The sequence below is a fragment of the Heterostelium album genome (genome assembly GCF_000004825.1).
Source record: "Heterostelium album PN500 unplaced genomic scaffold PPL_contig20, whole genome shotgun sequence".
In the NCBI taxonomy this organism is placed as follows: domain Eukaryota; phylum Evosea; class Eumycetozoa; order Acytosteliales; family Acytosteliaceae; genus Heterostelium; species Heterostelium album.
In genome coordinates this window covers 1-17,756 of record NW_008805097.1, presented here as the reverse complement: position 1 = coordinate 17,756, position 17,756 = coordinate 1, and the positions used below count along the sequence as shown (strand labels likewise).

Here is a 17,756-nt window from a genome sequence, read left to right as displayed (position 1 = left end):
GTTTTATAATTTATTGAAACAATTATATTTTAGAATGTCTAGTTTTTTTAAACCTCTTTTAAATATCGAGAATAATTTTCATAACAAAATGGTAAAAAAAGAATTCAAAGGAGAAGTTAAACAACTTATAAAGCATATAGATCCTTTGTACTTTAAAAGTGATAGGATTGTTTTTTATTCCAGTTTTAACTGTCAAAACAATCATTTTGGTTTGTATTATTAATTTTTCTCAACATTTTTATTGTTTTTTCTAACATTTTGTTTTTTATTAATAGCCATTTTCAAAAAGTTAAGAGATGGTTTTATTTCTCATCAATATGAAAACAATGACCAAAATTAGCGTAGTACCTAACTTATTGGTAAATGAAATGAAAAGAATATATATAAAAAGAATATATATTCTTCAGAAAAACCAAAAAAAAAAAAAAAACTTTGGAGAATTCTACCTCTAAAGAATTAATTAAAAAAAAATAATTTGTTTATTGGATTTCTAAGTTCAAGATTCAAAATCAATGATTAATATTAAATAAAATACCAAATTATTTAATATTTTATTTAATTTTAATTTAATTTGTTTTTCTCAAAAAAAAACAAAGGATAAAAATTGCAATTTTTTGCAAAATAAAGTTATTTCTATAACTGCATGATTTTCATAGTTATATAAATTGTTAAATCTATACTTTTAATTAAAATAGTAATCGATTTATTTTATATAATTATCTAAGTGAATCTGCAGATTTGGTGATCGTTGTTTGTAAATTAAACAAAAATAACCTTTTAATGAAGTCAAATCAATCAAATGATTCTCTAAAGGTAAGAAACAAAACAAAAGATAATAATGAGATTCTATTTTATAATATAACAAAGATAACAAATAATACTTGTATTGTAGATGATATAATATCATAGTTACTTTTTAAAAAGAAAGAGAGAGAAAGAGAAAGAAAGAAAGAAAATTAAACAACATTATTATAACTTTTTTTACAATATTTAAAAAATAAAGATTAAAACAAAAACAAACAAACAAACATAGATTATGTTTAACTTTTTTTATTATTTACATTTACTTTTATTTATTTATCATTGAGATACATACTATATTATAGTTCGTGTTTTTATTAATTTCTTATAATCTATATATATAATAATGTAGAGAAAAAGACAATCAAGTTCTCAATCTAAATCTTATGATAAATGGCAAGATTTTGAAGAGGATCTTGAAGAGTCAGAGTTGTTGGATGGCGGTGTTCGTAAGGCAGCCACTTCGTTGACGTTGCAAGATGAGTCTACCAACAAAGGACAGCTTCACGACTACTCAAAGATCTGCCAACTAAAGACTGACAATAAGACACGGCCAATCTGGGTGTGTCCAGACGGCCACATCTTCCTCGAGACGTTCTCACCGATCTACAAACAAGCGTCTGACTTTCTCGTTGCTATAGCGGAGCCTGTATGTCGTCCACAGCTGATCCACGAGTATCAACTGACACCCTATTCGCTGTATGCTGCGGTGTCTGTCGGTCTGGAGACGAATGACATCATTAGCGTGCTGGTTCGTCTCTCAAAGATGACCATTCCCAAAGAGATTATCAAGTTTGTCAAGCAGTGTACGAGTAGCTACGGAAAGGTCAAGTTGGTACTCCAGAAGAACAAGTACTTTGTCGAGTCGGCGTATCCCGAGGTGTTGGAGTTTCTTCTCAAGGATTCCGCTATTCGGTCGGCGCGTGTAAAGTCGACCAACACTCCGGCGATTCAAGACGACGCGCAGCGTGTCATCGACGACAAGACCGGTTTCATTGTTACCACCGGTGGCAATCTGCCATCGCAAATCTCTGGTGGCATACAGCCGAACCAAGGTCTGGATAGGAATCTGACTTCGTTGCTCGAGGCAGACGATGAAGATACGGTCGACAACTCTGACCAGCAATTCCACTCGTTCGAGATCGATCCTGAACAAGTGGAGGCTGTCAAGAAACGCTGTATCCAGCTTGACTACCCGATGCTCGAGGAATACGACTTTAGAAATGATACAATCAATCCAAACTTGGCGATCGATTTGAAGCCGACAACAATGATAAGACCGTACCAAGAGAAATCGCTGTCAAAGATGTTTGGTAATGGACGTGCACGTTCCGGTATCATTGTGTTGCCGTGTGGTGCCGGTAAGTCGCTGTCTGGTATCACCGCAGCCTGCACCGTCAAGAAGAGTATATTGGTGCTGTGCACATCGGCAGTGTCTGTTGAGCAGTGGAAATATCAGTTCAAGCTCTGGTCAAACATCGAGGAGAAGATGATCTCCAAGTTCACATCCGACAGCAAGGAGAAGATGTACACTCTGGCCGGTGTCACCATTACCACCTACACTATGATTGCATTCGGTGGAAAGAGATCGGCTGAATCGCTAAAGATTATGAACGACCTCACCAAGAGAGAATGGGGACTGGTGTTGTTGGACGAGGTGCATGTCGTGCCGGCAGCGATGTTCCGTAGAGTGCTGACGGTGACGCGTGCGCATTGCAAACTCGGACTGACCGCCACACTTCTCAGAGAGGACGAGAAGATTCAGGATCTAAACTTTTTGATCGGACCTAAACTCTACGAAGCGAATTGGCTGGATCTTCAGAAATCCGGTTTCCTTGCCAACGTCAGTTGTTCTGAGGTTTGGTGTCCGATGACCGCAGAGTTTTACCACGAGTATCTCACCAACGAATCACAAGGAAAGAAGAAGCTACTCTACACAATGAATCCCAACAAGTTTAGAGTGTGTGAATATCTCATAAACTACCATGAGCAGCGTGGAGACAAGATTATCGTATTCTCTGACAATGTGTATGCTCTGAAGATGTACGCAACGCAGCTAAAGAGATTCTACATCTATGGTGCCACCTCTGGTCAGGAGAGAATGAGTATCTTATCAAAGTTCCAACACGATCCATCGGTGAGAACTATATTCATTTCAAAGGTCGGAGATACTTCGATCGATATTCCAGAGGCAACCGTTATTATCCAGGTCTCCTCTCACTATGGTAGCAGAAGACAAGAGACACAACGTCTCGGTCGTATTCTACGTCCAAAGCCAAAATCCGACGGTCTGTACAATGCGTTCTTCTACTCACTCGTCTCGAAGGATACACAAGAGATGTACTACTCTACAAAGAGACAGCAGTTCTTGATCGATCAAGGTTACAGCTTCAAAGTGATCTCAGAGTTTCCGGGACTGGACGAGGAGCAACTTCAATTCTCAACAAAGGAATCACAACTCAAGCTACTCCAAGAGGTTCTGAGAGAAGGTGACGACAGTGGTAAAATTGAAATGCTCGATGAAGATTTCGACGATATTACAGTATCAAAGAAGAAACAAAAGCCAAACACAACCATCACCAGAACCACTGGAAATATCCGAGCTCTTTCTGGTGGCGCTGGTGATACCACCTACATGGAATATAAAACACCAAAGATATTCAACAGTAAAAGACCTGCTGGTAAAAAATAAGATAGATAACAACTTAAAAAAAAATCATATACCCTCTATTCACACAATCTATCGATCTAGCTATCTTTACTTCATAACTTTTTTGTAATATATTATTTAAAATTAAAAAAAAAGATAAAAAAAAAAAAAAAGAAAAAAAAGAATAAAAAAGATAAAGATAAAAAGATAAAAACAGATAACACAACTTTTATATTATTAATCTGTATACATTCATTCATTTAAACAACTAAAATATAACTAACTTAACTATTAATATTTATAAATTAAGACCTTATAAAATTAAAAATTTAATAAAAAAAAGATTTCTCATTAATATGAGAAGAACTTAAAATATAATACTGAATTAATATAGTTTATTTACAATAGAAATGATAATCATTTCTCTATAACTCCATTGCTATTTTTGAGCAATCGACACCAGATGATTTACAACTTTCGAGTAGCTTTCTTTTTAAACTGTCTTGCTTAGTATCACCACGTATAAATATTAAATAATGTAAAATAACGAATATAATAAATATCACCATATATCTAATTGCTAAAATAGAGTATTTATTCAACCACTTGTCGTTAGTTAATCAGTATTACTCGATATGATTCAACTAAATCTTACCCATATATTTAAAATTATAATTACTAATCTCTTGATCATTTAATTTTGATTCATCTTTACTATGATTATCGATTACTTTTTCTACAGATTGCTTTTGTTGCTGCTTCTGCTGTTGTTGTTCATTCTTTACATTATCTATATTTGTGTTTATATGTCTTCTTTGTATGGTATTGTTACTATTGCTTACCCCACTACTTTCGTCTTTATCATTATTAACACTATCCATCTTATCTGACGTCAAGGAGTTATCAAAAATGATTCGTTTTTGTAAAAATTTTCACTATTTTCCAAACACTGACTATTTAAATTACTTCTTTTAATAAGATTACTTTTATGATTGATTGATGGATCAAATTGAGACCATTTAATTTCTTGTTCTTTTTGGTTATAATCCAAATAAAGTTATAATTTATAATTCAAAATTTTTAGTGATTTTTTGTTTATTTCTTTTTAATTAAATTCTTATCAATGTTGCTTATTTATTAATTTGGTAATAAATTAAAAAGGTAGTAATAAATAAAACTAAATATTTATCGATTAATCATTCATTACTTTATTGTTAAATAAAAAGTAAAAAAAATCTTTAGATTTTTATTTAAAAATGTGTTAATTAAAATTTTTTTAATAAAAATTAATAATGATCGCGTGTCTGAACAAGAACATCTGACTCATTTTTGTTAAAAGCTTCAATTTAAATCAATTTGTAAAATAGATCAATTAACACACTGTTGTTGTATAAAAATAGATAAAGATTATGTCTGCAGGTGCATTATTTAGAAAAGCAGTAGCCAACGCCAAACCATTGCAAATCGTTGGTGCAGTCAATGCTTACTCTGCCATCTTGGCCGATAAAAGTGGATATCAAGCTATCTATCTTTCGGGTGGTGCATGTGCTGCCGCCAGCTACGGACTTCCAGATCTTGGTATCACTACAATCAACGATGTCGTCGAAGATATCCGTAGAATAACAAGGTAAATCAATCTATCAATCCCCAAATATATTAAAAATAAGAACAAAGAATTTGTTAATTAATAAATATTTGTTGTTGTCGTTGCAATAGAGTTACAAAAGTTCCTTTATTGGTTGATGCAGATACTGGATTTGGAAGTTCTTTCAATATCGCCAGAACCATTGAGGAGTTTGAGCGTGCCGGTGCTGCCGGTTGCCATATCGAGGATCAGGTCGGTGCCAAACGTTGTGGTCATCGTCCAGGCAAGAAGATCGTCAGTACCGATGAGATGGTCGATCGTATCAAGTCGGCAGTTGCCGCCAGAAAGGATCCAAACTTTGTCATCATGGCGAGAACCGACGCTCTCGCCAATGAGGGTATCGAAAAGGCAATCGAGCGTTCCAAGGCCTATATTGCAGCGGGTGCCGACATGCTATTCCCAGAGGCACTAACAGAGTTGGAGCAATACAAACAATTTAGAGCTGCATTACCAAATGTTCCAAGTATGTTTTGTTATTTATTTTAATATTATCTCAATATTATTTTTTCTAATTTACTCTTTTTCTTTTATTTCTCTTTGTATAGTCTTGGCAAATATTACAGAGTTTGGTAAAACACCATATTTTACGACTGAAGAACTTTCGAATGCCGGTGCATCAATGGTTCTCTATCCATTGTCAGCATTCAGAGCACAGGCAGCAGCCACTCTCCAAGTGTACGATGCCATCAAGAAGGATGGAACTCAACAAAATGTAGTGAAACTCATGCAAACCCGTGAGGATCTCTACAAATACTTGGATTATCACAAGTTTGAAAATCAATTGGATGTTTTATTTGGTGAAGGTAAAGAACAATAAAATAAATTTATTAAACAAAATAAATATATCATCTATCCAATCATTCATTAGAAATAAATAAGAGTATTAATCAATAATATTGATTTTTGTTTTGTTTTGTTTTTGTTTATTATATTTTAATACATTCACACTTTTGTTTTGTTTTTTTTTTTGGTATGTATGTTTATCTATCTATCTATTTATCTATCTATCTTCTCTAATAATGATTATCTATCTATCTATCTATTAGCTAACAAAAATGTATCGGTTCTATTTGATCTGTTTCCATCTTTTTTTTTTGCTAAATATCTATATTTATAATCTGTCTATCATCTTTCTAGAAGTTTATAGGTAGATACCGGATGCCAAAAGAACAAAGAATCCACCCATACCCAATGTACATGATGCAACTAAAGCGTGAAGAACTTCTTGAACAATGTTTCTCTTTGATTTACCTGAACCTGCTGAAATTTCATATCTAAACAAACAAACGATCATCAACAATAATATTATTTTGTCAGTCAACTGCTGCTAAAACGATAGTATGTATTATGTATTAATCTAACCTACACAATGAATGAAGCAAGGAATGCAAATCCAACAACCAAAAACAAGAAGGCAAAGAATGGATATAATGATGGGTCAACTGGACTGCTGTATGGATATAATGCCTAGATAAAGGTATGGAGAATATTAATATTAGAGCTAAAAGACACCATACTACATTATTATTCTATTAAACAATGTTACCATTTTTATATATTAATTAATATTAAATTATTTAGTATTAATAAATTTTTGATGATCAAAAAGGTCACACAAAATTTTGCTGAGGCTCAATTTTTTTTTTTTAATTTTAATTTTTCACAAACCACGAAGTTCAAAGTCAAGGTCAAAGTTTAGATTTATATCATAACAATGAAATTTATTTATTTTTAAGTTCAAAACAAAAAATAATTTCATATTTATTTAAATAGTTTTAAAAAAAATAATCTATTTTTTGTTTTTGTTTATTTATTTGATTCTATTTTTATCCAAACAAGGAAATAAAAATAAAAAAAAGTTTAAACTAGAATTCGTATTTTTTTCAAAAATAAATAAAAAAATCTTTTCGAAATAACTTAACTCCCCTCAGTTGACACCCAGATTTCTTTTTTCAGATTCATTTTTTGAATTGTTTTTCCAATGTTTTTGCATGCCTCTGGTTAAACACATGATGCATCGTTGATTGACATCACCAACTGTTACCGGAAATATCAAATTATTAAGTAGAAAAAAGAATTTTTTTTTTTTTTTATTAATTATCTTGATAATTTTGATTTTTTTTTTTAAATTGAACGTTCAACAACAGAACAGTTTATTCTTTCATTCGATGACATCACTTCTATTGTAATATATTATATCAACACTTTTTATTTTTATTTCATTTTTGCATTATTTTCATTTTTATTCTAGAGTCAACACATCAGATCACTTAAACTTTGTTTGTTATTTGATTGGTTGGTTTTGACTTGTGTGTGGTGTTTTTGATCAAAGTTTTGTTTTTTCTCACAGCAGCAATAATAATAGTAAACGGCAAATTTTAAATCTACACCATCGTTTTAATGAAATAATTAGTTATTTATTAAATCATTCTTTTCATTTTCTATATAAATATAATATAATATTAGTTTTGTTTACTTTTTATAATATATTTCTTTAGTTTTATTTGTTTTTAAGTAATTTAAAATAAAACCAATAGAAATCATAGTGTATTTTTAATTAAATATTTATAAAAGTAATTAGATTAGTTTATTTAAACAAACAATGTCCAATAATCATTGGTTGAGAACTAGTGGCATAGGTTAGTAACTAAACAAACTATAATAAAAACAATTAGTTAAATAATGAGGATGAAACAGATGTAATATATTAACATTTTAAAACTATACAAACAAACAAACAGATGTAGATGCAATCACAAAACAAGATAATAGAAAGCAGATGATTGGTAAAGTCAATAAGATCATCAAAGAGTGTCTACAGAATCACTTTTCCACTGGAAAAGCATTGAATGAATCATGTCCATTTCTAAATCCACTTTGTTTTCAAATAGAGTTATTTTTAACACATAAATTAAAGTGTATGTATCTATATAGATATCGGTGAATAAAACAAACTCACACAATCATTCCTAACTCACACTCTTTCTTATTCTTTAAACTTAGTGAAATATGGTGGTTTTGCAACGATTTGGGATATTTTACAGCTATTGAAAGGTTTGCGTGTTGATAGCTTGACGACGACCACTAGTGGTGCACCACTGGTGTGGCGAGAGCAGTTTGAGTATATCGATTCACTGTCGGAGGTGACAACAGACACTGGCAAAGCAAGAGCATTTCTTCGGCGATGTCTCAACGAATCGATTCTCAATGCAGCGATCGAGTCGATCACCACCAACCACGATATTCTACGTAACCACTACGATGAAGACTCGATTCTTCGATTCAAAGATGATTCCGATGTATACCGATCGATATTGGTACCGCTGGAGACAATACCATTTCAAATCGATTATAACGACAGTGCACTCGATCATCAAGATATTGATGACGATCATCATCATCATGTGTCAAATAGCAACATCAATAGTGGTATCAATAATCTTACTGCTAGTAATGATAATATAAATGGTACTACTTCTACTTCTTCTCCTCCTGTTGTTGTTGGAAATGGTGTTGTAACACCATTGGCAAAACCAGCATTGAGGAAGAAAAAGATGGTAAAGTCACTCACTAGAGTTATCAATATCAATGGTGAGGGTCAGTCTGAGGTCGTCGAGAGTCAGATGCTCAAAGACACCTTTGACGACAAGGGTGTAACCACTACCACTACCATCGTAGACGAGAAAACGGGTAAAACGAAAATCATTAAAAAGATAAAAGTAACAAAGAAAGTATTAAAAGTAAATAGTAATAATAATAGTAGTAATAATTTAAATAACATTAATAATAATAATAATAATAATAATAATAGCAATAATAATAGTAACGCTAATTTAACATCAACATCAACAGCAACAACAACACAAACAGTAATACCAGTTTCAACAACAACATTAATAGATCCAAATGTTAATGATTATATTAATAATGAGAGTAATAGTAACTATTCAAGTGGTGAGAGTGATAATAGTGGATTTAGAAGTAGTGGCGAGAAAGAGAAGGAAAAGACACCAGAGATTGTACAGATGATTAAAGAGATATCGATATCTGATATCAAATCAAAGTTTTCTTCATTCTTTTCAACTAGCTCACCAAAGTCTACACTTACAAATATACCAACAACAAAAACAACAACACTCACAAGCTCTACAGAGTCAACACCATCTATTTCTTCATCGATTTCAACATCTTCAGAACAGCAAACAACCAATGAACCAACAACAACTACAAACAATATTGATACAGCTTTAACTTCAATACCAGAGTCTACATTAACACCTACATCAACATTGGAAGAAGTAAAAGAAATAGAAGTAGTAGATATTAATAATAATAATGAAATAAAAGAGGATAGTCCTATAATAGTGGAGAGTAGCAATAATGATATAGAAAATTTGGAAGTAGTTGAGCAAAACCAACATCAAGAGCAACAAGAACAACAAGAAGAGAAAGAGGAATTAGTAGTTCAAACAAATATAGTTGAACAAGATGGTGCCTCTATTATTAGTGTAGAAGATAAAGCAGAGGAAGAGTCAAAGTCATTGTTAAAATCAGTTGATTCATTTGGTTCGTTGAATGATGTGCTTGCTCGATTAGATGTAGTTAGTCCAGCTCTAAGTTCTCAGGTGGACGTAGTTACACCAACTCTAAGTCAATTGGATAATGATATTGCTGAATATATGGATGTCGTTGATGAGAAAGAGAAAGAGAAAGAAGAAGAGGAAGAAGAAGAACACTTTAGATCAGATTCATCAGATTGTATTGAAGAAGAAGAACACGAACAACAACAACAACAACAAGAACAAGAGGATGAAGAAGAAGGAATAATAGTAGAGGAGAAAGAAGAGTCAATTGTAAATATTAAGGAAGAAGTTTTAGATACTATAATAGATGAGATCGAAAAAGAAGAAGAAGTAGTAGAAGAAGAAGAAGTAGAGGAAAAAGAAGAGGAAGTTGTAGAGGAAATTAAAGAAAATCAACCATCAATTACTGTTAGTGTTGAAGTAGAAAATCGCTCTATGACTTTGGAGGAAGAGGTTGCTGCTTATGAAAGACATAGAGCAATGTTGGATAAACAGCTATCATCTAATTCCAATAGTAATAATAACAGTAATAATAGCAGTAATAATAACAGTAATAATAATAGTAATAGTGTTAGTGGTAGATCATCGCTTTCATCTTCACCATCGACTAAATCGAATATAGTCTCAGAGGAAGAGCAATCTTTGATTCTTGATCAAGTCGCTAAAATAGAGGAAATGATAGGTGGACGTTCTAATATCCGTAAGGAGAATGGTAGCAATAATAATAGTTTCTCTGTTACTGTATCTTCTAACAATCCACACATTATCTCAACACCAGCACCGGCTGTCATGTCAACACCACCACAATCACCATTCGCACAGAAACATCATTCATTCTCACCATACTTTGTACCTGCTTCAACACCTGATAATCATCTTCATCATCATATCAACAATCATAATAACAAAGTTAGTAATACAAGCTATTCAGATGTAGATGAATTAACAGATGATGGTGTTGATAATCAATTGGATTTCGATCAACTTGATTTAGAGAACAACAGTAACAACAATAGTAATAATAATAATAATGAATATCTAAATAATCTAAGTAGTGATTCATCATCTCCAAGTCATTCAAGATCGAATTCAATTACCGCATCGTTTAGAGAAGATTATATTCCCGAGAAAAAGAAGTTGACACCGAGTGCGCTGTCTGCATCGGGTGGATTGTCTAATACACTGCCATCGGAAGGCGCCATTACCAAGAGTAGCAGCAATCCTTTCATCAACTACGATGCCGGTGTCGAAGAGAAACCGATCGATCCAAAGGATTTCAAGTGGACACCTCTGAGAAGACGTCTCTACTTTGAAATACATACACAATACACTATTCGCGAGCAGAACAATCAGTGCGCTGGCTGCTCGCGTAGCATCTCTGGACTGTTCACATCGTCTCGCTACTGCGAGTACAGCGGTAAATACTATTGTTCCGGCTGCCACACCAAGCAGATCTGGTTCATCCCGTCACGTATTCTCTCGAATTGGGATTTCAAGCAGTATCAAGTGTCGAACTTCCACTACGTTTTTCTCAATGAGATTTCGCGTGAGCCGCTCTTTGACATTGCCACCATCAACCCTAAACTCTACAAGAACAACGTGATGCTACGCATGCGTAACCTCCGTCGTCAGATGTTCTTCCTCAAAGACTTTTTAAAGTCGTGCACAGCAACCGGTCCAGAGGATTACAAGATGATCGGCAATCAAAATGACCACCTTGCTAACGACGTCGATTTCTACTCGCTCGCCGATCTCGTACATTACAAACGACTATATGAATCTCTTAGAATTATTGTTGCCAAATGGTTGAATCATGTTGAAGTAAGTTGTAGAAAACTGTATAACAATCGATAATCGAAATTAGTTACTTACTTTTTTTTTTATCTTCTTATTAGACATGTCCATTGTGTACAAGTAAAGGATCATTCTGTGAATTTTGTGATGCCAAAGAACCTATCTTCCCATACAATATATCAAAGGTAGTTCAATGCTCATCATGCCACAGCTCTCACCATAAAGAATGTTATGTCAAACACAAATGTCCGAAATGTCTGCGAATTGCTAAACGAAAAATAACAGTGCTACCTTGAATTTCACAAGAGAACATAATCAACAACAAAATAATAATCAACGTTAATCTCCACTCCCCACAATAATATTATCTTTTTAAATTATTATATATATGTAATGGTTTAATTAACCAATCAGTTTAATACAATCTTATTACATTTCTTTTCTTTTTATTTAAAAACAAAAAAGAAAATAAACAATAACCTTTTTTTTTTTTAAAAATTAAAACAGTTGATCACATTATATTTCCTAGCTAGGAAATAAATTATTAACTTAACTGGCTGATGATAAAAGATTAACCAAGTTTTAAAATGAATAAAACACTATTTTATTTCTCTGCGTTAACATATATGTAAATCTCATGTGAAATTTCAAACAAGGTATGGTGTAAGCTATTTCTTTAAAGAAACAGAAAGTCTTTCCTCAGAGTTAAAAAGTGATCTTTCAAGTGCAAAGAATTTCGGTGTAATTAAAGATACTACATGATATTTTTAGATATTTTTTCGAAAAAATCTTATTGAAATTGTTAATATCAAACCTGGAGTTGGTATTCAGGTAAGATTATTTGTTATCTGTAAAATTACCGAAAGTAAAAAAAAAAAATAAAAAATACGAATTTTTTTATACTATTTGTACGATCATCTTTCGAAAGATGGTGCTCTGCTCAATTGATTTCATTATTGAAAAATTCATGTTTTCTCTAACCATTAAATTCCTTTTTTGGAACCAGAAACTAAATGTTATTTGATTTCGATGGTCAAAGGGGTGGCATTCACCTTTTTGGTAGTTATTTTCAGGTTCAATTGAAAAAGAATTGGTAATATTGTTGATGAAAATTGTCTACAATCTTGGCTGTGTAAGAAGAAAAGTTTTATTACTTTTTATTTTCGTTTTTTATTCAAACTATAATAATAATTTTTTTTTTTGAGCATTTCTATTTAAATTCAAGTTTTGAATACTATCAATCATTTTACTTTTTAACTTGATATATATATTTAAAAAAATGAATTTCAATATTATCTTATGTATTTTACTTTTAGCTTTGGTTTCCAATACCTTTGCTGACAATACTGCCCTTAGTATTTGGAATCAAGATGCTTCCTCAATTTCTGTTGGTATCACTGATTTCGATACTAGATCCAACACTCCTCGCCGTACTCTCTATGGATTCAGTAACGTTATGACGGCTGGAAATCAATATTCTACCTACAACTATAATACTGGTATAATGTATTTTGTTGCAACTTCATTTGTAATTATAAAACCATTATTTATTATAAATATTTTTGATATAAAATTTAACTATTTATATATATTTTTTATTTATTAAAAGGACCCATCATTAAGTGGATATATGTTTTTGAAATCCTTCAGTACAAATACATGGACTTTTGGAACCTATACCTCAAATATGACCACTGATACCGATTTATTATCTGTTGTCAGTGCCCAAACTAATGCTGATGATGATTTGTTCCTTATTTTCGGTTCGCCAGCCGCAGAAAATGGAATGACCATTACCAAATTCAACGCCCTAACCTCAACTTACACAATTGTCGATAACATTGCCGGTTACAATTTCTCATCATCTGCCTTTGATATCTCCAATAACATTTTACTTATTATCATGACCGATTCCAATGGAAATATGATTGTCAATACCTACGATCCACTCGGTAATAAGATCTCATCAAAGCCATACACCATCTCCAATATGAACAGCAGTTACAAATCAACCAATCGTCCATACAACTTGCAATATCTTCCACAATTGAAAGGTCTCTATGTCAACATGAACATCTATCAATTCTCATGGAACCAAAGTCCACAAATGTTCTCAGTCAACGAACAAGCTCAAGTCTTTAGACTCGCTCCATTGATTTCAAATTCTATTACAGTCAAGAGTCTTTATGGTATGACTGCAATTGGAGATTACATCTACCAATCCGGTCAACTAAGTACCACAGGTAGTGGTAACTATGCAATCCAAATGGATGTTGTCCGCAACGTCTATATTACATCAATCAACTTACAAACTCTCCCATTAAACTTCTGGATGATGAAGTAAATAAATAAACACTTTATCTAAATTACTACATTAAATATATTCTTGTGAAATTCCAAAGAACCAGATACATCGGTGTAAGTCTTCTAGATTTTTTTTTACATATTGTTCGATATCAATAGTATAGTGATTATCTATCATTATTTTATTTAAATAATGAAGTGTCTTCTTTTACTTTTTTTGTAAAGATAAAATGATAGATAACTAGAGGAGTGTATTGATATAGAATTTATCAAAAAAATAGAATTTCAATGAGGCTTTTTCACTTTTTGTATTTTAATATTTTTACATATTAATTTTTGTCTTTTTCACTTTTTTTTCAAAAAACTACATACTAATTTTTTAAATTAAAAAAAGTGAAATAACCTCATTGAAATTTTTTTTATTTAAAAAAAACAACATCTTAACAATTGACGAGATCAAATATAGTCTCAGAGGAATAGCAATCTGCTAGCAATCAATGACTTATCACAACACCACCATCACCATTCGCACATAAACATCATTCTTTCTCACCATACTCCGTACCTGCTTCAGCACCTGATAATCATCATCTTCATATCGATATTAATAACAAAGTTAGTAATTTCAGACATATAGATCTTATTACATTTCATTTCCTTTATTTAAAAATAAAAAAAAAAGAAATAAACAATGGCTTTTTTAAAAGTTTGTTAAGTTGTGTTGTGATACACGATTAAACAACAAGCTGTTTATAAACACTACATTAGCAATCGCTCGAAATCAATCAAAGAACTTATAGTTTTTTGATATCTCTGATATTTCAACTTTAAATAGAAGTGGAAGTTGGTCAATAGGTTAAAAAGTGCTCTTTGAAATTCAAAGAAGTAATTACAAGATATTAATAAATATCTTGGGATTTTGGTCTTCAAAGCGTTAATATCAAACCTGGTGTTGGTATCAAGATTATTTTTTACTATTGTACCAAAACTTATTTTTATCAGATATGTGTTTACAAGAACAGGAATCAGTTGATAAGTAAGTAGAATATGAATATCCTAAATATGTCGTTGAGTAAAGTCGCCATTTTAGTTTTTTAAGAAAACAACTTTGAACTGTTATGAAAATGCAGATATTTTCGACTTGTTTTTACGATCTTCTTTTTAAAAAGATGTTGAAAAACTATTGTGATGTCATAAATTTGCTTTATACTTTAATTTCGTGCATTTGCCTGAAACAAGTCCATTTTTGTATTTCTCAAACTGGTGTCAATAGACTTTTTTTTTTAAATGAGGGTAGCATTTCAATAGTCAATCAATCATCTATTGTTAAAAACAAATATTTTTTGATCTAAATGGTCCACCATCTTGGTGATCTTTTTTTCAAAGTTTTAAAAAATATTTTATTTATTTTTTTATTTTCAGAATAATTTTAAATAATTATATTTTTTTTTTTTTTTCGTTTGGTATCATCAATATAAATTCAAGGTTTTAAATTCACTTTGAACTTTGTAAGATCATTATACTTTTATAACTAGATATATATATATATATAAAATGAATTTCTATCCTATCTTATGTATTTTACTTGTAGCTTTGGTTTCCAATACCATTGCTGATAACACTGCCATTGGTATTTGGAATCAAGATGCTTCCACTGTTGCTGTTGGTATCACTGATTTCGATCAAAAAACAAACAGTCCACAAGCAACCCTTGTTGGATTCCAAAACGTTTTGTCTGCTGGAAATCAATACTCTACCTACAACTATAAGACTGGTATGATGAATTTTGTTGTTTCTTCAATTGTAATTATCAAACAATAATTTAAAAAATAATATTTATTTATTAACAATTAAATTATAAATGAATTAAACTAACTACTCTTATTTAGGATGCTGCTGATAATGGAATTATGTTTTTGAAATCCTTCAGTACAAATACATGGACTTTTGGAACCTATACCTCAAATATTACCTCTAATATCGAATTATATTCGGTTGTCAGTGCCCAAACCAATGCTGATGATGATTTGTTCCTTATTTTCGGTGCACCAGGAGCAAATGGAATGACCGTTACCAAATTCAATGCAGATACCTCTACTTACACCATTGTCGATAGCATTGCCAGTTACAATTTTTCATCGTCTGCCTTTGATATCTCCAATAACATTTTACTTATTATCATGACCGATTCCAATGGAAATATGATTGTCAATACCTACGATCCACTCGGTAATAAGATCTCGTCAAAGCCATACACCATCTCCAATATGAACAGCAGTTACAAATCAACCAATCGTCCATACAACTTGCAATATATGCCACAATTGGGAGGTCTCTATGTCAACTTGAACATCTATCAATTCTCATGGAACCAAAGTCCACAAATGTTCTCAGTCAACGAACAAGCTCAAGTCTTTAGACTCGCTCCATTGATTTCGAATTCTCTTAACGTACAGAATCTTTATGGTATGACTGCAATTGGAAAGTACATCTACCAATTCAGTCAACTTAGTGCCCCTGGCAGTGGTTTCTATGCTATTAAAATGGATACTGTTATCAACGTCTATATTACATCAATCAACTTCCCAACTCTCCCAGTAAATGTCTGGATGATGAGTTAAAATTAATAAACACTTTAATAATATTTTTTTTTTATATTTATCTAAATTAACTAATCTGCTGCATGGCAAAACTTATTGACGATATGATCTCTTTTCAAATCTTTGAGACAGTGTGATCTCGCCTTGCGAAAATCATTATTGTTTATTTTTAATTATTCTCATTTATTTCATTCACTCGTTCATTTATTTATTCATTTACTCATTCGTTCTTTCATTTAATTAAATGCATGCTTATCATTATCATTCTTATCATAGATAAATAAATTTTAAATGAATCGATGAGCTTATATCACAGATCATTCATATGATTATTTGTATTCACAATATCAATGAATTTATTTTAAAATTTTTTTCTTTTTAATTAGAATTTAGAGGTGTAGGATATGCGATGATGTTGGCACTGCCTAAAATCCAGCGATGGGTTGCCCCATTGTCATTCCGGCTCGGAGAAAATCATTCGCAAGGCGAGATCACACAGTCTCAAAGATTTGAAAAGAGATCATATCGTCAATAAGTTTTGCCATGTCAACTTGAAATTACTTTATTAATATTAAAGCTTCATTGTTGGTGATGTTGATTGTTTAGGTCAACATTCATGGTCAATGTTTTTAAAATCATCGTGATGCCTGTTATTTCATTTTTGTGTCCCTCGCCTCAGATTATGGTTAATTTTTCGTTTTTTTTTAAAAAAGATCTATTCATAATAAGAGAAATGCTACCCACCACACCCACACTCACACTTTTTTTTTTTGAATTTAAAAACATTTAATTTGGATTATTATTTGGGGCAAGCTTGTGAAAATCAAAAAACTAATATTAACATTGCATTTTAAGCATCAATTTATATATTGAGCCTCTGTTAATATTAGTTTTTGATAGAAATAAATTAAATAATTTTGATAATTTTCATCTATAAAATGTATCGATTTCAATCATTCTTTCATTATACAATTGTTATTCAAATATAGAATTTAGATAAATAGATATCAGTTGAAATGGTTGTAAAAAAAAATTTTTTATCTGACACCACCACTATTTTTGCTAACATAAAAAAATAGAATACAGGAAAAAGAGTTATCAAATCTTCACCAAAGTGTTTATGTCTATGTGATAAGCCTACCGCTGCTAGGATACCTCGTCATACACGCACCAAAACCAGAGCTACTCCTAAATCCAAAGCTGCAAAGATACTCTGTGTACCAACTAAGGATAGAAGCAACAGAAACAAGGGATCTACACGGGCGTGTTCCTCTAGAAGATCTCAAACTGAAGCACCAGATGCCGCACCAACTGTCTATGCAGTATCTTCACCAGATGCCGTACCAACTGTCCCTGCAGTGTCTTCACCAGATGCCACA

At 31.8% G+C, this 17,756-nt stretch overlaps 8 protein-coding genes across 8 annotated transcripts; 6 read left to right on the top strand and 2 right to left on the bottom strand.

The window, feature by feature from the left end:
• Window positions 1–88: 88 nt before the first annotated feature.
• repB (transcription factor IIH subunit) lies at window positions 89–3,493 on the top strand (the record flags this gene model as incomplete). The annotated part of the gene is made up of 5 exons (XM_020581720.1): window positions 89–147; window positions 696–813; window positions 1,154–1,450; window positions 1,546–1,593; window positions 1,943–3,493. 5 exons carry the CDS (start codon window positions 89–91, stop codon window positions 3,491–3,493), a joined length of 2,073 nt encoding a protein of 690 aa, XP_020427590.1.
• A 383-nt stretch (window positions 3,494–3,876) lies between these two features.
• Window positions 3,877–4,332, bottom strand: PPL_10959 (uncharacterized protein; the record flags this gene model as incomplete). The annotated part of the gene is made up of 2 exons (XM_020581719.1): window positions 3,877–4,031; window positions 4,107–4,332. 2 exons carry the CDS (start codon window positions 4,330–4,332, stop codon window positions 3,877–3,879), a joined length of 381 nt encoding a protein of 126 aa, XP_020427589.1.
• Window positions 4,333–4,860: 528 nt separating this feature from the next.
• Window positions 4,861–5,913, top strand: PPL_10958 (methylisocitrate lyase; the record flags this gene model as incomplete). The annotated part of the gene is made up of 3 exons (XM_020581718.1): window positions 4,861–5,078; window positions 5,168–5,559; window positions 5,642–5,913. The coding sequence occupies 3 exons, from the start codon at window positions 4,861–4,863 to the stop codon at window positions 5,911–5,913; spliced, it is 882 nt and encodes a 293-aa protein (XP_020427588.1).
• A 324-nt stretch (window positions 5,914–6,237) lies between these two features.
• Window positions 6,238–6,645, bottom strand: PPL_10957 (OST5 family protein; the record flags this gene model as incomplete). Its single annotated transcript, XM_020581717.1, has 3 exons — window positions 6,238–6,370; window positions 6,463–6,546; window positions 6,614–6,645. 3 exons carry the CDS (start codon window positions 6,643–6,645, stop codon window positions 6,238–6,240), a joined length of 249 nt encoding a protein of 82 aa, XP_020427587.1.
• A 1,230-nt stretch (window positions 6,646–7,875) lies between these two features.
• Window positions 7,876–11,769, top strand: PPL_10956 (uncharacterized protein; the record flags this gene model as incomplete). Its single annotated transcript, XM_020581716.1, has 4 exons — window positions 7,876–8,014; window positions 8,100–11,096; window positions 11,328–11,500; window positions 11,575–11,769. The coding sequence occupies 4 exons, from the start codon at window positions 7,876–7,878 to the stop codon at window positions 11,767–11,769; spliced, it is 3,504 nt and encodes a 1,167-aa protein (XP_020427586.1).
• A 983-nt stretch (window positions 11,770–12,752) lies between these two features.
• On the top strand, window positions 12,753–14,637 carry PPL_10955 (uncharacterized protein; the record flags this gene model as incomplete). The annotated part of the gene is made up of 3 exons (XM_020581715.1): window positions 12,753–13,001; window positions 13,083–13,813; window positions 14,613–14,637. 3 exons carry the CDS (start codon window positions 12,753–12,755, stop codon window positions 14,635–14,637), a joined length of 1,005 nt encoding a protein of 334 aa, XP_020427585.1.
• A 694-nt stretch (window positions 14,638–15,331) lies between these two features.
• On the top strand, window positions 15,332–16,912 carry PPL_10954 (uncharacterized protein; the record flags this gene model as incomplete). Its single annotated transcript, XM_020581714.1, has 3 exons — window positions 15,332–15,580; window positions 15,667–16,243; window positions 16,764–16,912. The coding sequence occupies 3 exons, from the start codon at window positions 15,332–15,334 to the stop codon at window positions 16,910–16,912; spliced, it is 975 nt and encodes a 324-aa protein (XP_020427584.1).
• Window positions 16,913–17,393: 481 nt separating this feature from the next.
• On the top strand, window positions 17,394–17,735 carry PPL_10953 (uncharacterized protein; the record flags this gene model as incomplete). The annotated part of the gene is made up of 2 exons (XM_020581713.1): window positions 17,394–17,399; window positions 17,457–17,735. Coding segments are annotated over 2 exons (285 nt in total), but the record flags the coding sequence as incomplete, so codon positions are not given.
• Window positions 17,736–17,756: the final 21 nt, after the last annotated feature.